The 24,431-nt window shown below is 38.3% G+C and overlaps 4 protein-coding genes across 4 annotated transcripts; 2 read left to right on the top strand and 2 right to left on the bottom strand.

Moving 5' to 3' along the window:
* The first annotated feature begins 1,675 nt into the window (after nucleotides 1-1,675).
* Nucleotides 1,676-4,034, top strand: LOC117374112 (glutathione S-transferase Mu 4-like). The gene is made up of 8 exons (XM_033970277.2): nucleotides 1,676-1,797; nucleotides 2,683-2,758; nucleotides 2,839-2,903; nucleotides 2,974-3,055; nucleotides 3,165-3,262; nucleotides 3,348-3,443; nucleotides 3,529-3,639; nucleotides 3,728-4,034. Exons 1-8 carry the CDS (start codon nucleotides 1,768-1,770, stop codon nucleotides 3,821-3,823), a joined length of 654 nt encoding a protein of 217 aa, XP_033826168.1. The 5' UTR covers nucleotides 1,676-1,767; the 3' UTR covers nucleotides 3,824-4,034.
* eps8l3b (EPS8-like 3b) lies at nucleotides 4,032-13,309 on the bottom strand. The gene is made up of 19 exons (XM_033969734.2): nucleotides 13,227-13,309; nucleotides 12,796-12,871; nucleotides 12,385-12,509; nucleotides 11,520-11,584; nucleotides 11,289-11,447; nucleotides 10,828-10,977; nucleotides 10,628-10,728; nucleotides 10,436-10,554; nucleotides 9,612-9,709; nucleotides 9,381-9,504; nucleotides 9,220-9,299; nucleotides 9,070-9,144; nucleotides 8,809-8,954; nucleotides 6,942-7,103; nucleotides 6,778-6,868; nucleotides 6,182-6,289; nucleotides 6,020-6,102; nucleotides 5,338-5,470; nucleotides 4,032-4,448 (listed from the first exon to the last, which is right to left on the bottom strand). Exons 2-19 carry the CDS (start codon nucleotides 12,828-12,830, stop codon nucleotides 4,407-4,409), a joined length of 1,896 nt encoding a protein of 631 aa, XP_033825625.1. The 5' UTR covers nucleotides 12,831-12,871; nucleotides 13,227-13,309; the 3' UTR covers nucleotides 4,032-4,406.
* Nucleotides 13,310-13,546: 237 nt separating this feature from the next.
* Nucleotides 13,547-16,227, bottom strand: atp5pb (ATP synthase peripheral stalk-membrane subunit b). The gene is made up of 7 exons (XM_033969563.2): nucleotides 16,108-16,227; nucleotides 15,444-15,480; nucleotides 15,197-15,342; nucleotides 14,712-14,875; nucleotides 14,461-14,586; nucleotides 13,942-14,121; nucleotides 13,547-13,799 (listed from the first exon to the last, which is right to left on the bottom strand). Exons 1-7 carry the CDS (start codon nucleotides 16,133-16,135, stop codon nucleotides 13,722-13,724), a joined length of 759 nt encoding a protein of 252 aa, XP_033825454.1. The 5' UTR covers nucleotides 16,136-16,227; the 3' UTR covers nucleotides 13,547-13,721.
* Nucleotides 16,228-17,254: 1,027 nt separating this feature from the next.
* LOC117373512 (TRAF3-interacting JNK-activating modulator) lies at nucleotides 17,255-23,734 on the top strand. Its single transcript, XM_033969562.2, has 14 exons — nucleotides 17,255-17,415; nucleotides 18,128-18,531; nucleotides 18,611-18,686; nucleotides 19,077-19,191; nucleotides 19,286-19,313; nucleotides 19,396-19,425; nucleotides 19,630-19,725; nucleotides 20,341-20,412; nucleotides 20,559-20,699; nucleotides 21,214-21,351; nucleotides 21,447-21,582; nucleotides 21,663-21,805; nucleotides 22,208-22,324; nucleotides 23,385-23,734. Exons 2-14 carry the CDS (start codon nucleotides 18,142-18,144, stop codon nucleotides 23,586-23,588), a joined length of 1,686 nt encoding a protein of 561 aa, XP_033825453.1. The 5' UTR covers nucleotides 17,255-17,415; nucleotides 18,128-18,141; the 3' UTR covers nucleotides 23,589-23,734.
* Nucleotides 23,735-24,431: the final 697 nt, after the last annotated feature.

The raw sequence follows: 24,431 nt of genomic DNA on the forward strand, positions 1-24,431 counted from the left end.
CAAATATGTGTGCAGTGGTCAGTTGTGTTAATGTATTTAGACATTGAGCAGTGGAGGTCCCGTGGATTAGCAGGAGAAATGTGAACCTAACAAAGAGTCCATTGTACTGAGTGTAGGTCATTATGGTCATTACCATCTGTTCGGCCTTGGACAAATACGACTGGAAGATCAACTAATTATAAACCATTCAACATTTGCCAGTTTAAATAATAATGAATGCACTGTGCTGTCAAATGAGCTGCAGACACAATAATATGTGATGTTAAAAGTGACAAACATTGTATTTCAGTTTTGTTTGCAAATGCTCTTGTCAAAAACCCTCAAAACTCCCTCATTTTCCAATAGACATAGTCCCTCAAGCATGTCCTGGGTCTTCAAAAGCGTCCTCTCCCGGTGGACCATGCCTGGAACACCGCCCTAGGGAAGTGTCCATGGAGAAACAAACAACAAATACACCTGCAGAACTTATCTACAGCCTCCCCAGCAATAGTAACGTAGACTAGTGAGTGCTAAAGAAAATGCTCTGTCATGATGATGATGTTCGAAATCGCCTGGCTTTGCATATTAAGAAAATAAAAGGGAGTCTTAAGTGCAACAACAGGTACAATAGGGGCAAAACAAAGTAAATGTACTGTAAGCATGGCCTTGTCCAGAAGTGGGTACTTGCAAATCATGACTTGGACTTGAGTCAGACTTGAGTCACTATTTTAAAGACTTGAGACATGACTTAATAAAATGGACTAAGACATAGGACTTGATTTGAGCGAGAGACAATGACAAATATACCTGCAGAACTTGTCTAAAGCCTCACCCAGCAATAGTAATGTAGACTAGTGAGTGCTAAAGAAAAAGCTTTGTCATGATGATTGTTTGAAATCGCCGAGCTTTGCATATTATTAAAATTAGAGGGTTTGAAGTGCAACAGTGGGCACAATAGGGACAACAACATTTTGAAGACTGGAGACTTGACTTCATAAAATGGACTAAAACATAGGACTTAACTTGAGCCCACGTGAGATGACTTGATGCTTCTCCTAAAAGTGAAAGTATTTGGTACTTCTGTGTAAAGTCTTGAAATGGCATGAAGCTCAAAGCAGAGGACCTGGACACAGCTTGGAGTTGTGGGTCACTGACTTGGGACTTGACTCGGACTTGAGGTCAAACGCTTGCAAAACAACGACTTGGTCCCACCTCTGGCCTTGTCTTTGACTTCAACAACAGAAACTGGTCATTCACAGACTCAGTTAAATGCAATAATGTGATGTAGAGTTTTAAACACTGGCCATTGAGGCAAAAGATAATAAACAAGATAATAAACAATCTGTAGAATTCATACCAAGTTCCTTTTAAATGTATGCAATAGTGGGTGGAGGTTTTAACTTGTGAAAAACACATTTGTTATAGTCAGAATCCAAAGTGCATGTTTGAATATAGATAATTGTGTATGTACAGTGTATAAGTCTATGTGAGATTAAAGTCTGATAGAGCAGTCATGACTCTGTTGTTTTTTGTTTTTTTTTACCTGGCAGGTGAGTTGGGAACAAAAGCTTTTCTATTGAAATGCATACACCGTGTCAACTAAACAAGGCAGGTCCGGTTTCTGAAAACGCCCTCTAGTGTTTGTTACGATGAAAGCGCTCCCTTTGTCACGCCCCTCTGTGTCCTCTTATATACTCACACTGGAGCATTCCTGTGCAGCTTCAACTCCAGCAGCTCCTCTCACACTCCGTCCGTAACCACATCTTTGTCCACATTTACTCCAAAACGATGAAACTTGCATACTGGGACATTCGTGGGGTAAGTACAATGCCATAATTTGTGACAGAAAATTAGCATTGACTTTAGCTTTGCTACAATGTAACCTAACCCCCTGAAGAGAGAGGGAAACACAAATGTGACATATGTACTATTTAGCACTATTTTCACAAGCAAACGGCTCCAGTTTGTAGAAATGTCTGGATCTGTTTGGTTGGTGGAAATGGGAAAAGCCTCTAAATGTTATGCAAGCATACTCACGTGCGCATAACACTTTATAACGAGTGCACGCGCTAGCCTTTTAGCTGCTCTCGCGCTGGATCATTATTTAATAACTTGTGAGTGCATTTATTTTAACTACAGTTTAAAAGCACACACATAAGTCAGTGAGGCATAAGCCTGTATCAGTGGCAAAAGTTAAGTTGTGTAATATGAAACCCATTATTCAGTCTGTTGGCGGCTCAACTTTGACTTTGTTCATTGTGTAAGTTTCACACACCCACTGTTGTTACACCATTACCCCAGATGACCTGTCACCAGAGCCTTATCGCACTTTGACTGAACCGTGACCGTCACGGGGGAACTGGAGGACGTGTCTGGGGAGAGGGAAGTCTGGGAGTCCCTGCTCAGACTGCTGTCCTCGCGGCCCAGCCCGGGATAAGAGAAAGAAGATGGATGAATTGATATGGTTAAAATAACAAAAACCCTTTGTCATGTCAGGTTATGTAAAAAAAAAAAAAAAATAGGGCAGAGTAACCTTTGCAGCAGATGAACCTGCCGTACCTGCCAAACAGAGGATATCTATGCCAACATGTTTTCTATGGGAACACAGACATGTTGCGTTTTGTTTGTTGTGCCAGTAGAATTCCCTTTGCACCAGTCTGTCCTTAACAACAGGTTAATCTGACGCCCTTGTGCCTCTTGTAGCTTGCCCAGCCCATCCGCCTGCTGCTGGAGTACACCGGCACCTGTTATGAGGAAAAGTTTTACACATGCGGTGAAGGTAAAGTGCCTTTCTTAAAATGTTTTTTTAAATAAATAGTAAATGCTGAATTCTTAAATCTGGATTATTGGTTCACACAGCTCCCAACTATGACAAGAGCTGTTGGATTGATGAGAAAAACAAGCTTGGGATAGACTTCCCAAATGTAAGTGGCCTAACTATACATTGGCATTTTTGTCAAGTTGAAAGCAACATTTAAGCAATTTTCACTCCAGCTGCCTTATCTGGAAGACGGAGACCGAAAGATCACACAAAGCAATGCCATCATGAGATACATTGCCCGTAAACACAACCTGTGTAAGTATTCAACTACAAAAACTCTGGGTTTATATTCTTTGGACCATTTAAAATCATTGGCACTTATTAAGAAAATGAAATGTAACATGATCAAACATCGTCTTCAAAGGTGGAGAAACTGAAGATGAAAAGGTGAGGGTGGACATAATTGAAAACCAGGCAATGGACTTCAGAAATGGCTTTGTGATGTTGTGCTACATGGATTTTGTAAGTGAAATTAAATGTATACATATTTCATATTAAGGCATGTGTAATTGACAGTTCTGACTTTTTGTCTTTTGCCATTAACCAGGATGGTAAGAAAGATGGATATATTGAGAATTTGCCAAATACTTTGGGTCTGTTCTCAAAGTTTTTGGGAGACAGGACATGGTTTGCTGGTAGAAAGGTATTTAAAATCTAATATACTTTTTTTACAATGCTCCAAACTACACTGTTCTTCCAATGTTAAATTCATGTGTGTCATTTTACAGATCACTTTTGTGGACTTTATCATGTACGAGCTCCTGGATCAGCATCGCATGTTCAGACCGTGCTGTCTCAACAACTTTAAAAATCTGAAGGATTTTCTGGACCGATTTGAGGTGAGAGTGGACTTAATGTGCATTTTGTGTTTGTTCATTTCTCACATTAAATATAAAAGTAAATTTATACTGTACATATGTCTTATAGGGGCTAGACAAGATCAAGGCCTACATGAAGTCTAATCGCTTCATCAAGACTCCCGTCAACAACAAAATGGCCAAATGGGGAAACAAAAAGGAGTAACTCATAATGGCAAAAAATATGCTGACTAAACTAGGGAGTAGTTGGTTAATGCCCTCATAACACAAAGCATCTGTCTTATGTAGGTATGGCAAAAATTGAGTTGGATCAAAATTATGTTGAAAGAACCAAGTTTGTTTGGATTTTGTAATTTGAAGGATTTAATTTGTACTGTATCAGAAACCTTTTTTGAATAAAAATAGAGCAAAAATACTGTAATGGTTTTGTCACTTTACTCATACAGCTGACAATCTAATGATAACCCACAGACACAACATTTTGTATTTTTATTATAATGTCCATCACATCCACCATGCAACACAGCTAGAGTTTTGATTTATATTTAGGTACTTGGCAAGCAAACTAGACAGACAAAATTGCAAATTACTGTTCAAGAGCATATACATACATAGCCTTGGATTTTTTCAGCTCTACTACCATTAACCTCCTTTTTGGTATGTGCTAAGCTAAATCTTGGTTATTATATACATTTGTTGGATTTTCAAAAATTTTTATTCAACAATATGTCAAGCCAGTTTTACTGCTCATTGATGTTTAATAATTAACAACAGTGAAAGAAGACTCTTTAGTAGCGGCCATTGTAAGGTCCTGATGGTTCACTGGCGAGCTGTTAAAAAAGAAAAAGGGGGGGAAAGGTTTAGAATGAAAACAGCATCTGAAGGTGACGTCAGTGAGTAACTTTTTAACCAACATTTGTTGCAGTTGATTAAATACTTGTCAAGTTTCAATTCATAGGCCAATAAAATCTTGAATAAACAGTTTTTTTAATAGCAGTGTTTTCAAAAGCCAAATCTATGTTAGTGCAATCATAATTTTATTTTATATGTTTCGATCCAATCATATTGGAGTGCGTGTGTGTGCGGGTGTGTGTGTGCGTGTGTGTGTGCTTTGGGGGTTTTTTTGCTCATTAAAGCTGTTGAGAACTAAGTCATCTTATAATGTTACCTCATCAACAGCATACCTGGATTTGTGTTTTGTTTAATTGACACGTGTTACACGAGTAACACTTATGTGAGTAACACTTTATTATTAGTCTATTTACATCTCCAAACCTCAAACTGAGCTGTTCCACCTTGTGATGTCATGAAGTGTTAGTGTTCAAGTTAACAGCTACCTTTTACCTTTTGTAAAGTAGAGATTGGCAATTCAAGAGCTGAAATCATCCAAATTATTTTAGTGAAGGTGTATAGACTTTAAAAACACAGTGGAGCACTTCCTGTATTACCACATGACATCACAAGGTGGGAGTTTTTTTCAGTTTGTGAGTAGAACTCAGCCTAAATAAGCAGGTGATGCATGTAAGAATGAAACAAAACAGAACTCCGGCTATGTCTCTGATGAGGAAACAACATTATAGCTTCAATCAAAAAATAAAGTAATATGGGCCATTTAAAAATATATGTAAAACATAGAATCAAAAAGGGGAAAAAAACAGCTTGCTAAAGTCTCAGTTTTTGCAAATAAACTCTTTCTTAGTCTCTTCTTGTATTACTCACTGCAATGGCAGATTTAATGGCTTGGAGCTGGAAGAAGACTTTCCCTCCGTCTTCAGGACACACAGATCGGATCTCATCTTTGGTCATCCCCAAAAGCTGTCGCCCATTCAGCACTCCCAGGCTTCTCACTGTCCTGCACCGCCAAACATACACAGAATTTCAGAAGATGAGACCAAATCAAATGCAGTTCCTACTGTGGAGTGCTCGCCTCTCCACAGATATGACCTGTGACTTGGACCAGCTGCTTATTTCCATGGAAATAGACAAGTTCAAAGTCTTTCAGATGAACATTCCAGTGAAAGCTGCTCCAAGAAACAGAAAAATTAAGCTGAGGAACTGCAGATGCAAACTAGCTTTTTAACTATAATCGGATGAGAAACATCTGTTTTAAGGATCTTAATGTCTCTGTTCATTGTCCCTTCAAATCAAAAGGCTAAATATATACTACATATATACTTTAAAATTAATAGTAGAATAGTTTTCAATTCCTAACTGCCTAATGTTTAATCTGAAGTAATTAAAAGATACGTCTGGATGGGAAACACTACAAAACTAGGATGTTCGACACCTTCAACAAGTCGACGCAAGTCTTATTTCTACATTTATTCTGTTGTCCTCCATTTTTATGGTAAACTATATGTTCTTTTAATCACATCACATGAATGCAACCCATTTGACTTACATCTTGGAGAAACCCTTGTAGGCAAGCCAAGTCGAGACCTCTGCTGAAGAGGAGCTCATGTCCAGAGTCACAGGGCCCTCTCTCTGTAAATACAAGCAGTTGATCTATGGTATAAATCTTACAACCAAATCAAATGGCTAAACAGAATATTGAATAGGTAACCTGTCCCATGTGAGGTTGGTCCATTGACATCAGGACATTTTGGGGAACATGGCCCTCCTCGTTACGGTTGTTACGGACCAGCCACCACTGCTTGTTCTTCTGAACCACCTGTCAGAGACCAAAGCCGTTCATTACATGTCAGTTACATAAACTGTTTACATGGAGTTATCAGTACAATATTTGAGCACCTGAGTAAATCAATACAAAAGGTTCATGCATGACCAGCAATTGTGGGTTTTTTTTTTACTCAACACAAAGCAATGTTTGGTTTCTGTCATCATTACTGACAGAGATATGCTCAAACCCTGAGTACAATTGCATTTCTACTGTTTGAATTATTACAGGACAGGGCACATAAATGAGGTGGTACAGGCCCCAAGGATCCATAAAAACACTGCAAAAGTTAATATAATGTATTTCATGACATAATTATATTGGTGGTCCATAGTAACAACTCCACATTTGAGACCTTTTTTACTACTTGTGAATTAGAGACAATATATATCCTATACTTGTTTTTATTGGAGTATGTGGATAGTACTATGGACCTTTTATTTTAAAAGTGCTATATAAATAAAATGTACTTCTTGACTCACCTCAACCACATCCCCCTGCATGAGGCTGAGCTCTCTGTTGTTTCTCGCCATGAAATCATACATGGCTTGCATGAGCTCAGGTTCATTCAGTCTGAAATAAAAATATGACTTATAAGCTGACAAAATGCATTATAGAGTAGGATAATATTGTATAGACAGTGTACCTTGCAGGGGGCGGAGTACCCCATCCGTTTTGCTGTCTGGGGGGGAATCGCTGGCTGTTGCTCCGGCTCACTGGGTGGGGCATTTGAGAGGGAGGCGGGGGCTGCCAGTTGTCATAAAACTCAGGGATGTAATGCGGGATGTCTTCTTCTGCCCATTGGGACCTAAGCGGACACACGGAGATGTATAGGCTTAATGTTGGCTGCCAAAATGGTTATGTAAAAGCATATGTTCCATACTTCAAGCTCCCATTTATTAAGTACAGGGTGTCCCTAAAGTCTCCTTACAATTTAAAAATTTAACTAAAAAGGCAATTGAGAAGATCTCTTAATTGGATTTTTCTGTTGTATTTTAGGCATCCTGATGATTAAAGAGGCATCCTTTTGAATGAATCCCTAAGAAATGGCTACTCCTCAAGAGAGCACAATGTGTATCACAGTTTATTGAGACAAAATCAGTTATGCAGACTCAACAAAACCACAGAACAAAGTATGGAAGAGATCAACCATCATGTCATTTCATGCATGGCACAAGAAATTTCTGAAGACAGGGACAGTGTTACATAGAAAAGAAGAAAAAGAAGTGGCTGACTAGGAACATCTGAGGAAAACATTGATCGTGTAAGAGAAACCTTTTTCTCATTCCCGCACAAAGTCTATCAGTACTGCTGCCTGACAGTTAGAGCTACCACGTCCAAGGCTACACAAGGTCCTACACAAGAACTTGCATTTTCACGCTTAAAAGGGCAACTCCTACTGGCAATCAAGCCAAATGGTAAAGGTATATTAAAAAGTAAGTAAAAAAAAAAAAAAAAAAAAAAAAAAACATAAACCACTGAATACAATAGAACAAATCTGATTAATATGTCTAGTTTTAAATGGTAAGGAGACAAATACAGGGTGTATTTGCCATCTACCAAAATGTCAGTTTACTGTGTTTACATTGCACACAAAAATATAAAATTATGTTTTTCATGTTTAAAGTGGACACATTATGTAAAAAGGTCATCCTCAAAGTTGTATTTTTATTGAATCATGCACATTTGAATAATCATGTATTGTCCTGCACTTGAGGCTTGAGTGGTCTGAAAATCTGTTTTCACCTACCCCCTATCCCCATCCATAGCTGTGTATTTACTCCAGACTCCAGGTCCTACATGTTTGTTTCTAAAATGTTAAACATTTTTAACAATGAAAACACATACATGAAAATCTGCGGTTTTATGGCCGGCCGTATAGCAGCTGACACTTCTCACCCTGAACATGGACTATTTGAGCCACTTCCCTCTGGCAGGAGGCTACGGTCCATTGGGACCAGAACCTCTTGTCATAAGAATAGTTTCTTTCCCTCTGCCGTTTGTCTCATGAACACTTTATAATATCTGCACAAAACTGGACACTTTATAATACCGGTCACTTTAAAAAGTCATGTTTGCACTGTTGTTCTGATGCTGCTGTTGTATATATTTTCTACCTATAAGTATTTTATTTTTATTTTTTTTAAGCATATCTTTTTATAACTTTGTGCATGCCCTTATCTGTATTTGTATTTATTCAGTGTGTTTTTATGTTGCACTTTATCACTGAAGTAAGTTCCTAGTTTGTGAACTCTGTTCACAAACGATGGCAATAAAAGTCTTCTGATTCTGAAAACATCACTATGAAGCTCTGTTTCTATTTTTATGCTATTTTAGATCAATATTGCGATTTACAGTCAACAAGATGTAAACTAATGATCTATATTCGTTCTGTTTATTTCTATATAGTTTAATACAAACTACCGGTACTGGAACATTATGTCTTCTTTAAGATATCGTGCAGCCCATACTGACTTGTCTGATTGTAGTGAGTTCATAAATATGTGTCTGACCTGGGGACAGTCCAGAAGTCTCCCAGGGATCCCCAAAGCTCATCCTCCTCTGGGGTGACCTCGGAGCCCAGCATCTGCACAGCTGCGTCCGTCAGCAATGGAGCCTGAACTGTGGGAGGGATGTCCAGGGGATACTGAGGCACCAACTGGAGAGAAAAGATAGAGAGAAAATGCTATTAAATAAAATTAACATGAATACAGTTGAAGATAACAATTATCAATGATTAAAAGGGTGTTTTAAAGATACTGCATCATCCTTACTGCAGCCAAAATGTTGAATATGATGTGGACATAGTCTTCAGCAGTGGGCTCAGCGAAGGCACCCTCCAGCTGTCCCTGTTACATAACATACATGCATTACACTAGACTGCTGAGAGTCACTAAGGAGTCATTTAACAGAAAACCATTTACCAGAAGATTGAATCCATATTTGATTTTCTGAAGACAGGACATGTACTGATCCACTGCTGGCAGATAGACAGTTGGAGCAGCTGCAGAGATGACGCAAATATGTCACACAAGAGAAGTCCTTTGTCATGACACATCAGATGTAAATTAAAAATGCACTGCACCTTTTTTCTTTGATTTCTTTGATTTCCTTTTCTTTTTATCAGGATTCTGAGCAGCTTCGTTTTGTGCTGCAGTGACATCAGACATGAAGATCTCCAGATCATTCAAAACATGGTTAAATATTTCCTACAAGCCACAATAAAATCCCATAAAGGAAAGTTAAAGAGCTTAGGTTATGGTGAGTGTGTTATAATGGGCTGATTTGACACAAAATAGCTGAACAGTGAACTCACTGCGTTCCTCTCAGTGTCTGAGAGCAGAGGAGGCCCCGGGTCAAACTGTGTATCATACACCTCTTCCTGGTAGAGTGCTTCATCAGGACGATAGTTTTCTGAGGAATATCGCAAAATAGTTTACAATCAGTTTAAAGGGGAACTAACCTTCAAGATCTTGAAGGTGAACAAATGTTGAAAACAGACAAAAATAGCTCATAACATAGAAAGGGTTTGGACATTTTGGTTCAATTAGCACTTTTTATTGCTTGAATCATATTTTCTGGAAACCACTACTCAGGACTTGGGTAAAATATCTGAATGCTGTCCTATGGTCTTCTAATGAATGTGCTTTGTTTGCCTGGAAAATCCAGAATGATCTCTCTATATATTTTTTTTTATACAAAATGATATCAGAATGGTCCCCATGCTCTCGTTGTGTTTCAAGTCCGTGATCATGCAATCAGATTTTTGTTTTTTTTCAGTGACAGATGTGAAATTAACAAGCTCATTGGTCACCTATGATCTACAAATAAAATCAAACTGATTTCACCTCAGATTAAGAGTTTAGCGCTTTGACCATTTATTCTGCAGAAATCCATGTTTATCAGGCCCTCGTCTTTTTTTTTTTTCAATACTCACACGTGTCCTAATGGCTAATCTACCTGTCAATCACAACCATTTGAAAACGGGGAGACTCACCAGTGACCAGACTCACATCCTCGTGAAGTAATGACGAAGTGTGTGTTCTGGATCCAAGACAATTGGTTTGTGTTTTTTCCTTTAAAAAATTCTGTTTCCTACTTTTTTTTAATGCTTTGATAAACTACATTATGGCAGCCTACCTGGTTCCCTGCTCCTCCACTGAGGGGGCTCTGGAGACGGAGTGAAGCCGTCTCTCAACATTGCACGTGGGCCTTCCGGGTGGTACCCTCCGGCACCAATGATATTCTCAAGATTGCTCCTACATACAAATCATCAGCAGTCTAAGATGGTTTGATCTAATGATATTATGTGTTAAATGTCTTGATTTTTACCTGAGTTCTGCCTGGTCTGAAGGTCTCTGGGTGCGCTGCTCCACAAATCCTTGACCTCCTCTTTGAATTGCTTTATCTAAATCTGCCTTAATGACCTCGGCCTAAAACACATTACAGCTTCAGACCAGCAGTATTTCTTCCTTGTAGAAAAATGTAACCCTCATAATAAATGAATAAGTGATTTCATTTAGTGCACTGACCCCAGTCTCTTCACACTGAAACATATAGACTTGAGGGATGCGTTTGTTGCGCTCCTGGAGGGTGAGTGTGAGCAGAGAGTTGTAGGCACATGTGTCCAAAATGGCATTAGTTTCAATGATGTTGTTCAAAGGCAGAGAGTCCAACTCTGACTGAGTGATCACAAGCAAGGAAAAAATATTAAAATCAGGCAGTTTAATTTTCAAATTAAAAAGCCAATTAAACCTATATACAACTCTTAAGCACAAAACTGATAATGACAATTAAAAAAACAAATAGGTTTCAGATGAGGATGCGCTGGCCTTCATATTATAATGAGACATAATTCAGAGTTAAAATACAGTTTTGTAGCAAGAAGGGATTCTCAGTGTAAAGGAAAAACACCTCAAATAACTGACCTTCTTCACCATATGGAAAAAAGTGTTGACTCAACATATAATAATAATCATAACTTTACTGAAACCTTGGTCTCGATGTCGGAGAGGACCAGATAGCCCCCCTGCACATCCAGGATCATCTCCTGTGACCACAGCCGACCCTTAGTGTCCAGCCTCTTCAGTTTGGACACACAGTCACTGATTGAGTCCACATCCCGACCATCCATTTCACAGGTGAACAGGTGCTATGGCCACAGAATACAGGGTCATTACAGAGGACAATGAGTATTTCAGTGTGTTTGCATAGTTAGTTTTACCTCCACTCTGACATTTAAGCTGTCTGATTGTTTGTTCAGTGTTTCTGCGTACTCTTTTCTCTGCACTTAAAAGAAAAAGATAAGAACTATAAACAAAAACATTTATCATATTATGCCTGTTATGACATTTCATATCATATCAGTATTAATCAGTGATAGAAGAAGTACTCCATTTTATTACTTAAGTAAAAATACACATACTGGAGCAAAAGATACTTAAGTAAAAATACCACATGAAAAAAATGAACTTAAGTACATTTTAAATGGGTACTTTAATCCTTTTACTTAAGGAGTAAAAAGTATTTAGCACAGATTTTGAGGCCTTATAAGACTTCAAATGTAGTGATTTTGATAAAGATTTGTTTTTCCAAGATGTTTTGTTTGCATATTTATCTTTTATTTTTCAGTCTAGTTCAAAAATGTAGTGCAGTAGAAAGTACCTTCTCTCAAATGTAGTGAAACAAAAGTTAAAAAGTATATACAGCTTTATATATGTATTATATATGTATATACTGCTTTAAACTGTACACATGTGAAGTACAGAATACTTCAAATTTTTACTTACTAATACTTTACTACTTTTACTTTGATATGCTCCACCTCTGGTTTTTATTAGTAATATTTTAGACATAACAATACTAAAAATAAAACAAAATGCTTGTTCAACAGTGTTTCTTCACAATTAAAACTCAAAAGCAGACCAGAAACACAAGTGGCCCTGACCAAGTTGTCTAGCCACTATTTGGTTCTTGTCAAATTTGGTAAAATGTCAAATTTATACTTATTAAAGTATAACTAGAAGTAATGTTATGATATAGTACAATGTGTGGTAAGTGTAAAACGCCTCAGTTCAGCGTGAACATACTGTAGATGGATTTCCCAGTGGGTCTGGACATGTTTCCCTGAACATGGTCGTCACTATAAAGGCTGCCAGCTGGTTTTGGATTATTAATTTGACGTCTGGGAGACAGGTCCATCGGAGACAACCCCCTGAAATAGCACAAAAAAAAAAACAATTATTAAATTTTAGTGGGGCACTTTAATTGGCCTTAAATGAAAATCCTTCCTCTGACTGCAATAAAACTGTATAAGTAGCCACTGGCTGAGATAAAGGCAGTCAAGACAGAAACACAGCAAATGAGAGGAGATTATCTATACTCTGTTAATAGGTGTGGATAGCTTAAAAAAAAATAGAACAAAATAACATTAGGGTTAAGGTTAGGGTTTTGCTGATTTTAAAAAGTAAACATTAATTATAGTGTGAAATGAAACTCACCCCGGGGCGTAGGAGAACGGACTGGAACCAAACATTTTCAAAGTTTGAGGTTTTTCAACACCGATCCTTAAGACACCTGTGCAACACAAATGGATTGTAATTCATTTGTTAAGACTTTACATAGAGTTGTCACACTTGAGTTCCAACATTTGGGATTTCAAAATACAGCCTTAAGTGACACAATTTCATTCATTTATATATTATGCACTTACTTATACAGATATTTAACATAACAGGTATAAAAACCACTTTGACAAAGCAAAATTGAGTAAATTTTGAAACTAACCTGTATTGAAACACAAGACCAATTTAAACATCAATAACCCACTTATGCATATATTTATATATATATCACTTATCATAAAATCTTCAGAAGGACATTTAGAGAAGCTACAAAACCACAGCCCTTAAAATTAATATTTGCTTTTTACCTGTGCGGTTTCATTGCTGACTATAGTCGCCCTCTCGGACCAGGACACTCACTGGAGAAATGGAGCATGGAAACTTCCTCAATCACAAGATCAAAGTGCAGGTCATTCACATGTGACGATTTAACAATGAGGGCAGGACTTTGGGTGTTCCCTGATGAGTCCAAAGGTCACATATAAAGCTCCATACGGCCAACCAAAGGTCCCTTCATTGTTCCACTAAGTGCAATTATGTAAAGAGAACTTATTTCCTTATAATGTAGTCATAAAAATAAGAGTTTAATAATGCAACAATTGACACAAACTAAAAACAACACAGGCCATTTTTGAATAAGAGAACCATTTATTTTATCATCATCTGACGTGTAAATACTGTACACACCCATAATATTCACAGAGACACTAAAGAGGAACTTCTCTATTTGAAAGAAAAGCAAAATGTGGTGCCTCCTTTCAGTTGTTGAGTGGGAATAATCCATCTTCTTTGAAGACTGGAGTTTAGACCGTAGCTTTGGCCTGTGTGGCCTTGGCCAGGGCCTTCAGGTCTGTGATGCACTTGGCGATGCTCTCCTTCTCCTAAAAGAACATAATCTTTAGTTTTTGCAAATACATTAAAAAAAGCAAATTAGAGTGAAACTAATTTTAATGTCATTTTTAGGAAATTGGGTACAATTTAGGTTTATTTTATTATGAAATATTGAGTGTGACATGTGTGCACCTGCTGAGGTGTGATGCTGCCGATGACGCTCTTCTCAACCCAGTTGACCATGTGCTCCTGCTCCATGCGGCGGTGCAGGTCCTGGAGGGCAATCTGATAGTCCAGCCGTCTCTTCACCTCGTTTGTGACCATGTGTAGTCTCTCCCTGTAGTTTGTCTCCAGAATCATCGCCACATTGTTCTGCAGCACATCACAGAAGAACACAGAATTTTCATTTGTTTAATTTTATTCCACGAGTCAATTAAATGTACTACTGCATTTTTGTGTAATTATGTCCTGTGCTGTGTAACCTTGTGTTCTGATGTTGAACATGGCTAACTGATAACAAGAACCAACCTAATATGTAACCAATATAACCCCCATAAATCATCTTGCATTATTATTTGTATGATATTAAAAGATATGATATTTATATGACATTTTGAAAGACCACATTTTACCTCTGCTCAAAGAAACCTCAAACAGCAGCAAAATAATACTAAACCTCTAAACTGAACTTTAGAATGTGTGTTGTTTTACCCTCTTGGCGTCAAAGAGCATCGACCGTCCCTCAACTCTCCACTGCTCCTTCTTCTCTTCCTCAATGGCCTGTGTCAGGCTGGTCATGGCCAGATCTTTCACCTCCTGAGCCTTGGCCACTTTTTCCTGCAAAACCATGAGGAACATTAGACTACAGTGTTATCTGCCACATTTTTAAACATTGAGTGCCATTTCCAAAGTCTGGCTTTTAAAGCATAATGCAAGAAAGTAAAGTACAAAAATATCCATGCCTCATTAAGTTTGTCTGCAAAAGCTGCAACTTGTGGACCAAATTTCTTGACAGCATAGATGAAAACACCTCCTATGGAGGCAGCGACAAAGGTTTCATGGTTGATTACGTAGATTTCCTTAGAAAGCATGTAGACAAGGAGGCCAGTGCCAAGCATGTAGGGCCCTAGAAAAACAAGAAACAAACAATTTATTATTAAGTGTTGGAAATACTTAACCCAGGAGTGCCCAAGCTTATTTTTCTTGGGAGGTCAAAATGAATATACATTAGTGAGGGGAAAACCTATTCGTGTTTTTCATATAAAACGTTCATCTGCAAAGATATTTCAGATCTTGTTTTTTTTTTTGTCTTAAAATGTTGTGTTCTTTAGGGTTATAGATTGGTATAGTCTCTCTTTATATCCTGATATCAAATATAATAAAAATAGTCAAGTTTAGCCCACAGGCCCCACCCCCCTCACTTAACCAGCCACAGACGTTTTCTCACCTGTGACTCCAGTTTTGGGGTAGAGAAACTGGAAGAGCTCCTCTGGGATGATGCCATGGCGTGTTTTGCCTCCCTTCTCAGGCAGTGGGGGCACTGGGGCCAGACTCTGGGAGGACGTCTGCAGAGAGCGGGAGGCCTGGACCAGACTGCAGACAGCAACCACACAACATCAGTGACAAGTGTCACATCAGACACACAAACAACTGGCATAAGACACACAAACAAATGGCATAGGGTTCACACTTACCCAGCACCAAGGGGCCCACTGCTTTTCAGGGCATTAGCTGTAACCAACAGAGGACAAACATGTGAGGGCAAATAAGCACAGAAAGCATAGTGTAACCTTGCACATGTCTGGAGAATATTGAAAGACATGCTTAAACACATGCTAAACCCTAAAACATATGACAAGTCTTGTGTCTATACGCAAACCATTAGACCCCATCTAGTCACCCTTTGCAATCGTATTAATTAATCTTTTATATTTACGGGGATATACCTGAAAGGAATATAACTTTTTGCACCATTGAAAAAACTAAAATCGCTCTGAAATGACCTCGAAGTTGCTAAAGACAAAATGTTCTATCAGAGCTCTGCTGTCATAAGGTGACATTTGCAGACCTGCAAAGTTAGCTACAGTTAACTCTAGTGAAGTCTGTGTGTTAAAGGCAGTACCACCTACACGAGACCTCCGCGGGTAATTTACACTAAATGATATATGATATTAGTTTGTCTTGTTATTATAGCGCATGCAAGCTTCTATCTGAGAGTTAGCATTAGCCTGGTTCCCATTCAATGATTGGCCTTCAGTTTACCCTTCACGTTCACATCACTAATACAATTCATATTTTAAAGGCAATTACAGTTAGTCATCTAAATAATTAAACTACATCTGGGCAAATATAATTTACCTGAGACGAAGACAAGCCTGGACAACATTTTGAAGGATGAAGTTTACAGGGCACCCTTGTTTCGGCCTTTTCGTGCCCTTCTGCTGAGAGCAGTAAAGATGGCGGACACGGCAGTTGTCACATTCAAATCTCGCGAGATGAGCGTTAAACATGCTGTTCTCGACATGGCCGTTTGGTGCCGGTGTTTGACATTAATACAAAAAGTGTTAGCCTGATTTGTTTTAGGCGTCTTATTTATTTTTAGTCATCGATTGGCAAAGTTCTTGCGTTTGGTGTTTGTGGAAATAAGTATCTATTTATTAAGTGGTATTATTATATTATTCTTATTCTTTTACAAAGGTTACAGAATTTAGTGTCTGTGTAAATTTATCCAGGCCTACTTAAGATCAAGATTTTAGCAAACAGGTTGGCCATCCAGCAGAGGTACATTTAAACATACTCAGTGAATTTGCATGCAGTTGAGAAATATAGTGTTGGTTTTTTTTCATTGTCTCCAGTCTTTTTGAAGTTTTTCCTTGCCTACAGGAGGAAATCTAAATGTGGCCTGCAGAATGAAATGACTATCAGGTTCATTGTTTAACATGGAGACTAGGGTCAGGTATTTCTGCTGCAGAACAGGGGTTTTATTAGGATAAATAAACATGCTTAGCTAAGCAGCTAACTGTCCTAACAATTTTTTTTTTTTTTTTTTTTTTGATATTGGGGCCCTTTTTTTTTTTTTTTTTTTTGAGTACCTGGGTACCTGGGGCTCATACAAATGTATTATACTATCTAATATTGTGTGGCCCTCAAGATGGTGCACAGGGTCCGACCATGAGCCCTATAATCACTGAAGTAGATCATGTAGAGCACATATCCAGATGCATTTTAACAAATTTTTATAGATCATACTAAAATGCACTGATTAACTTTATAGACTCTGTGAAACATACATTGAAATATATGATTGGCTGACCACAAACAGAAGCCAGGACCCACGTTTAATAAGTCCCAAGAAAACCAACATGAAATTTCCAAAAGGCAACCACAGTTTTGGTTCATCCCACTAATGTGCCTTTTTCTGCAGTCTTCAGTGGAGTGGCTGTGTCTGGGTGTAATCTTGGGGCCCACCCGTGCATGGCATCAGCTTTGAGCGAGTGGCTGCTAAGATAGAGGAACATATGACGCTGTGGTTCACTCGACTTCCTGTAAATTTATGCTCAACCGAACAAGCAACATGTGAAACAGACTCAGGTTTGAGAGAGTGACAAAATGGATGGCTGCTTTAGGACTGTGAAGTGTCCCCTGCACTCTGACAGGGAGCAGTAGGTAAGTGTCTACAATCATTATAAAGATCTGTTTATGTTTTCAGACTTGCACAACTTTCCCGCCTAACTAAAGAATGGTTGGACAGTTGGTCTCCAAACTCATTAACTCATGTTTCCTCCAGTTCGACATTTGTACTTAACCTAATGCATCATGCATTTATAACCTATGGACAATACAGTTTTTTGCTCTGCTCATTTACAAGTTCTTGCTTTCTTCTTGACTAAACCATTGCAATCTCAAAAATATATCTAAAATTACAATCCATTTGGTTTATATCAACATTATTGCTAGACCTTAAAAGACGTATGAGCATTTCGTACATGGGTCTCTGATAAATGAGAGGTACTTTTTGTTCCCAGATTCTTAACACAGAGCACATTGTATTTGGCCTGTATCTGTATCTGTACACTGCAGAAGATATAGTAACTAAACACTGATGTTATACATCCTGGACTCACTTAAACTCAAACTGAATTACTGCGTACAATTTTGTTTAAAGCTTTTTAACCATAAGTCATATACTATAATATATGACTTATGGTTATTACAATGAATATTTGCCATGTGGTTAGATATCCTGTATAATGTGCAAGTTAACATTGTGTTCTTTATAATTTGCATTTTCCTGTATTATCATAGATACTGTGGCTTACTTCTTTTGGCACTTAATTACTTTGATAAATTGATTCATTTATTTGAACTTTGTTTCTAGTCCATGGAGCTGCAATGGACGCTGTGGCTGCTGGAAAAGTCCATCTGTCTACATTAAACTTTGAAGAGAAATCGCTGATCAGAGCTGAGCAGCACGAACTCCTGAGAGGCAAAAACAATACCACGTCCTGCCGAAGCCCAACGCGAGAGTTTGACACAAAATCGATAAAGAATGGGCTCAAAGAAAAGAGGCAATTGGAGTTTCTGAAGAGGAGATCCTTGAGTCCAGAAATGTGTGGCTCAAAGTCGACTGAGAGACGAACCCAGCGCAGATCATCACCAAGAATATTTAAATTGAGGCGTTATACATCAGAGAGTGAGAACATAGAACAATCCACTGCAAATGGATGTGCAGCTTTAACATTACAGAGGAGTTTGAGTGAATCTCCTACTTCCAGTAAATGGGTAAATTATTCAGTATAGCATTGTTTGACTGAAATTTAGTCTATAAATTAATTGTTCTAATAATATTAATACTCTTCAGACTTTATTATGGACTGAGCCTACACAGCACCAAACACAAAACCCACAGATACAGAAGGAAAAAACTCCTGTGAATGGTGAGTCATACGAAGTCTTTCTTTACCACTTTAAACGTGCACAATATAACTTTACTGGTGTAAGGTCTACCACCTGCTTGTCTCCATGGAGATGTTTTTACTTTGCCTGCAATGCCCCACAGTATGGCAGTAAAAATATCTGTCTTATTTATTATTTATTAAATTATAGATGTCTTAATTGCTCAACAATATCTTGAAAACAAATATTCTCACCTCTCCATTGATCTGACCTGTACCTTTGCTTTGTGGAATCACCTGCTTGTCTCCATGGAGATAGAGAAACTTGATACAACATACTAGGCAAAGCAGTTACATCTCCATGAAATGTTTCTCAATGGGCTTTTAACACGTTGAAAACTGTTTTACTAAATCAGCTCTTTTCTGTCAAAGTGCGAACCACAAGTGTAAAAACCATTCGATCTGAAAAGGTTCAACAAAGGCTGATTCAACAAAGTGAAGTTATTCAAGTGAAGAAGATGCTGAGAGAGGCCAGTGTACAGACAGAGTAAGTCTAGTGGCGTCTAGGTTAAGATCAGACTTTTTTTCTTTTTTTTTTGTTAAAGTACATTTGTAAACTTGTATATTTGTTTTATCTGCAGGTCTGGCTCTGTCACTGTTAGGGAAACAGTAAGTTATAATTAGTTATTCACTTTAAGCATTTTTGTTTGGTAATAATGGTATAATAATTTTTGTCTTTCTTATAAATTAGGATCTACAGAAGTTAGAAGACTATTTACAGGTAAACATTCTCCAAGATATCTACATTCCTTCACCATTTCTTCAACATTGATAAACACCACATTTTTACATAATAATGTTCGTACCAATTTGCCAAATATTATAAGATCCACTCCAGTTGCAATTATACTTGCTTGATCTAAGGCTGAGGGGCAAAGGTCTGAATATACCTCGTTACATGTGTTGTTTTTACGCTGTGTATCAGGAAGCCCTTTGGCGCGAGCAGGTCTTAAAGAAAAAGCTGGCGTTGCTCCAGGAGAGTACCACCAACCTCATGAACTCCTCTGATAAAATATGGACGGTGAGTTTCATTCACAACTTTACAAGAGTTCCCCATAATAAAAGTATATTTCCCATTTTGTGATGTCGTATCATTACTGCCCATTGTTTAGCACTTCTTCAGTTTGATTTAATCAGTTTGATACAGGCAAGAGTTATCCAACGAGGTCAGAGCACGGCGTGGTTTTGAAGCTTCCTTTTTCCGCTCTGCACCAGAGGAGCGAGGTGCCATTCTTAAATAAGCAGGGTGGGGCAGTTCAATGCACAGTAAAATGCATGTGATAACTGCCTTGATTCTATCTGCCGTTTATCTGTACTTTGCATTTGGGAAGTCCAGTGTCTGTGCATGCACAATGTTACAGTAACACTACAAACACAGAGGGATTGATTTTACTAAATTGACAGCTATGTTCAGTGATATAATGTAACAATAATCTAACTCCAATATGAATGTATGCAATACAAAAATATGTTGTTTTTGACATTTCAGTGTATCTCATATATAAAACCAGCCATGCATAGCTGACATAAATGTCATGTTTTGTTTTTCGTTAATACATTTCCCCACAGCTGTAGCTTCAGATGTTCACATGTGCATTTATCAAAAAACAAATACCATTTCCTCTGTAACCCACAGACCTGCTGCAGCGAAGACCTGCTGAGAAACAAAATCCGGGCTCTGGAGGCACAGCTGCATGTTTGTCTGCAGGTAAGAGCCAGTGCTGCAGCAGAAATCATCCATTTAACAAGTCATGATTTTAAGGACATTAAGTTTAAATTCATTTGTCAAATAGTTTGTGATATTGTTTCAGTGTCATTTATACAGAGCTATACTGAGGTTGTTATAATTTACAGAAGTTTCCAAAGGATGCTGTGAAGAAGCTGCTCTTACAGATGGAGGGGCAGAAGTTGGTTTATGAAGACAAGGCAGTTATTGCTTTGCAAAAAGCCACACAGGAGAAAACTGAGGCTGTGACCAAAGCAGAGACACTCCAGGTATAAAAACTAAAGACTACAGCAGCTAAACTATACTGAAACCATACTATGAACTATTTGTAAATGGTCTGTTACTCCAATTACCAAAATCTGTTTACGTCACATCCATTATGACTGTCCTGTAGGCATTTAGCATTTAATAATCAAAGTAAAAAGTCTTGTCTGCTTAGAGGACTAATGTTTTTAATATAGTAAAAATCAGAAAATGTTCTATTGACATTGTCAGTGAGCAAAATTAGTACAAAAGTACTTTCTGTGGCAATAATGTTCAACATAAAGGCATGCATAAAAATAAGGTGTTAAAAACAGAATTTCACTGAGTATAAATACAAAAAGTTACAGTATGGACAGAACAACAGTGTAAAACTAGATGTACAAATATACACAGGCCGTCATGAACTTACCTGGCCAAATATTGAATAAATAAAATAAGTTAAAATATGTGTCGTATTGTTAAAATTAGTTATTTAAAGTATTTTTGGGAAGTCCCTCTTGATCCTGTCATGTGTCACAGGACGCTCTGAACACAGCTCAGACAGAGACACAGCGATGGAAACGTCTTTACGAAGAACTCCGACTGAGCTCTGAGCAGCTCACAGAGCAACACAACCAGAGCAACGACCAACTGCTGCAACTGCACGACCAACTGGAGGTACACGTCCACGAGGGGTGCACCAAGAGGGGCGGACGGTGGGGTATTTCGTCCAAAAAGGGTCTGAGTCTTGAGCATGTGTGTTTGCCCTGCAGCTGTCCCAGGTCAGAGAGGCAGAGCTGAGGGAGGAGCTTGTGTCACTAAAGACACAAAACCAGGAGCTACAGTACAGCATATGTCTACTTGAAGAGAACAACGACATATTGAGAGAGGAAATACAAAACTCACAAGGTCAGTGTTTACATTATAATATATTTATTTACGCCAACTATATCCAGAGTTAATTTTTTTTCATTTTGTGTGTTTTGAAGATGGCAGCACAGAGACTGAAGCCCTGATGCAGCAAATTTTGATGCCTGTAGAAACTGAGCAGCGACTAAAAGAGAAGGGGTCACTTGAGGTCAACGAGCAGCTACAGCGGACTTTGGAGAAACTTCAACTTAAAGAAAAAGAGGTGAACATGACAATCCTAAATGTATTAGTTACCTCAAACCTCAAGAAGCTCTTGCCTGCACTGCTGTACTCTAAGATGGTACAGAGCTTTATACTGTGGATACGAAAGATAAGTTGAGTTTTGCTCTCCTATTTATTGTCAGTGTGACCTTGGTTCACGGGATCTTAGCTCTCTAGTCTTATCTATGTAGCAATGAGCAATTTCCACATCACATAATGTTTTAACTAACTAGGACATTCTGTATTTTTTACCGTAACAAAATACATGAATAATATAAAAGAAAGGATCAGTGACAATGGACACTACACCACATGACCAATTACAATATACACTGTTATGAACTTTGGTGGTATTTTTACACATAAAACACCAGTAAATTACCCAAATATTGTTCTGTTTTAGTGCGAGGAGCTGCAGACGGAGTTGAGTACCATGGAGCAGGAGTGTCGGTCCACACAGACCCGACTGTCCCAGTGCAGAGACCAGCTCCGACAGATCACCCACAGGACGGGGACATCGGTCAGTACACCATGCAAGTTCAACATTACTATACAGGGTTTAAAAAGAAGGTATCCAAGAAGATATCGAATAGTTTAGAGTTAATTTGGTTTAATGCCATTTGGTGTTTTTTTGTTTTTTGAATGCTACAACTGTATCGTGTAATATTTTAGGAACATACCAATCCAATCCTGCTATATTTATGTATCCACAAGACCTTCTCCTTCTCACTTATAGCCGTGCGACAAAATATTACAAAGGCTTATCGTATTTAATGGGCAATATTGTTAATGTGATGTATTTTCTTCCAATATGTAATTACAAATGATCAGATTTAACTATTTGGATTTTCAGGGTTCCCAGGATTCTTGGAAAACCTGGAAAATCTGTAAAATAATTGGCCTGTTTGCATGGAAAATCAACACTCCACGCTTTGCTTTGCTGTATAATTGGATATCAAATGAATAGAGACTTTTACTGTCCTTTATTAGAGCTAAAATCCACCAAAAGTCAGGAAATTACACATATTTAGTACCACATTTCAAACCAAAACCAACATCTTTTAATCTGAGCTTCTTTGTGTCACATATAGATGTTATTTTCCTTTTCCTACATTTACAAGGCACCATTTAAATGCAGAGGATGAGTCTTCAGCACTAACTTGTTTATTGTAAGTCGATATGATTGGGTTTACAGCGCTCTCCATCTAATTTGAGTTACACCAAATATTTGAGGTCATCTACATAACAAAATATAGCGTGTTTACCTTGGTGTATAATTAATTTGCAATAACTGGGGACTACATCTTTAATATAAAAACTGTATTTAAAAAAAGGAGGATCTGTTTGTAGATCCTGGAAAAGTCCTGGAAAATGATTTCAAGCGAACTGTGGGAACCCTGATTTTCATTTTGGATATTTCTAATAGTAAAATAGCACTTAATCACCTTGGAGTATGACATTACATATACAGACTGAAATCTACCAATGGAATAAAGTGAAACTGAATATATACTATTTATAAACTGACTTCATGATAAACATTTTAACATTTAACCTCTCTCTCTTCCCACTTTGTGCAGGCGGGTGAGTGTTCCTGGCTGGGATGGTGTCTGTCTCTCCTGGTGCTCTTGGCTCTGGTTGCGGTGGGGGGGTTGTTGTGGCTGTGGTACCCCCCGTTCAGAGATCAGCTTCGGGACCTGTACTCCGACGTGGAGACTAGGATCCAGGACTATCTGCATGACATGTCCTCCCCACAACACTCAGGCTGTTTTAGACCTGTATGATGCTGTATGAAGTTTATTACGTAGTTTTTACAATGTTTATACTTTCAAAGACAAAGCTGAATTTTGTTTGTAGGTACTTGAATCTTTTATGATAATTATGTGATGGTACTGTTTTGTAATGAACTGTATTAAATATTAAACTTGAAGTGTGTGTGATTTCTTTATAAAACGATGCGTGTGTTGCTAACAATTGTGGTTAATGAGTGATGTGCTTACAAATGACAGTGGAATGTTTTTTTTGTTTTTTTTTATTGTTGTTGTTTACAGTTTATTTAGTTAAATCTATTTTTTGCTTTTCCAAAATCAAAAACAAGAGAACTCACTTTGGAATGAGGAGGTTTTGGATGAATAATAGCGCCATTCTGTGTTCAGTTTAATTAGCCAAAAAGGTCATTCTTCATTTAAAGTCCCCCAAGATATTTCACTAAGAAGAACTAATCCCACCCCCCACCCCACTCTCACTCCACCCTACATCTCTCTCTATCTCTCTCCCTCCCTCTTCGTGCACACCCCCCTCTCTCTCCCCTCTCTCTCTATCCTCCCTCTTCTCTCCCTCCCTCTCTCTTTCTATCCCTTCCTCTTCTCATTCCCTCTCTCTCCCCCTCTCTTCCACCCCCCCTCTCTGTTACCCCTTTCACTCTACCCTGCTCTCATCCCCCCATCCCTCCCCCTCTCTCCACCCCATTCTCACCCACCTCTCTATATATCCCTCCCTCTCTCTCATTCCCTCCCTTTCTCCCCATTGTCCTCCCTCTTTCCAGATGCAGCCCTGTTGTCTCTTTGCTCTGCATCAGCACATCCAGCCCACAGCTTCACCTGGAGCATCCCTGAAACCTCCACTCC

Source organism: Periophthalmus magnuspinnatus, chromosome 7 (genome assembly GCF_009829125.3).
Source record: "Periophthalmus magnuspinnatus isolate fPerMag1 chromosome 7, fPerMag1.2.pri, whole genome shotgun sequence".
Lineage (NCBI taxonomy): Eukaryota > Metazoa > Chordata > Actinopteri > Gobiiformes > Gobiidae > Periophthalmus > Periophthalmus magnuspinnatus.

Excerpts from the sequence above, each read along its gene's own strand:
- LOC117374112 (XM_033970277.2), top strand. The coding sequence starts at position 1,768 with ATGAAACTTGCATACTGGGACATTCGTGGG. Across the intron at positions 3,056-3,164 it reads TGCCCGTAAACACAACCTGT|GTGGAGAAACTGAAGATGAA; the intron begins GTAAGTATTCAA and ends TCGTCTTCAAAG. Across the intron at positions 3,640-3,727 it reads ATTTTCTGGACCGATTTGAG|GGGCTAGACAAGATCAAGGC; the intron begins GTGAGAGTGGAC and ends TATGTCTTATAG.
- eps8l3b (XM_033969734.2), bottom strand. The coding sequence starts at position 12,830 with ATGTTTGGTTCCAGTCCGTTCTCCTACGCCCCGGG. Across the intron at positions 10,978-11,288 it reads TCTCCGACATCGAGACCAAG|TCAGAGTTGGACTCTCTGCC; the intron begins GTTTCAGTAAAG and ends GTGATCACTCAG. Across the intron at positions 9,505-9,611 it reads CAGACACTGAGAGGAACGCA|GAAATATTTAACCATGTTTT; the intron begins GTGAGTTCACTG and ends TGTGGCTTGTAG.
- atp5pb (XM_033969563.2), bottom strand. The coding sequence starts at position 16,135 with ATGTTGTCCAGGCTTGTCTTCGTCTCAG. Across the intron at positions 14,876-15,196 it reads CCCCAAAACTGGAGTCACAG|GGCCCTACATGCTTGGCACT; the intron begins GTGAGAAAACGT and ends TTGTTTTTCTAG. Across the intron at positions 14,122-14,460 it reads TGCTCTTTGACGCCAAGAGG|AACAATGTGGCGATGATTCT; the intron begins GTAAAACAACAC and ends GATGTGCTGCAG.
- LOC117373512 (XM_033969562.2), top strand. The coding sequence starts at position 18,142 with ATGGACGCTGTGGCTGCTGGAAAAGTCCATCTGTCTACATTAAACTTT. Across the intron at positions 19,192-19,285 it reads GAGGCCAGTGTACAGACAGA|GTCTGGCTCTGTCACTGTTA; the intron begins GTAAGTCTAGTG and ends TTTTATCTGCAG. Across the intron at positions 20,413-20,558 it reads AGCTGCATGTTTGTCTGCAG|AAGTTTCCAAAGGATGCTGT; the intron begins GTAAGAGCCAGT and ends TATAATTTACAG.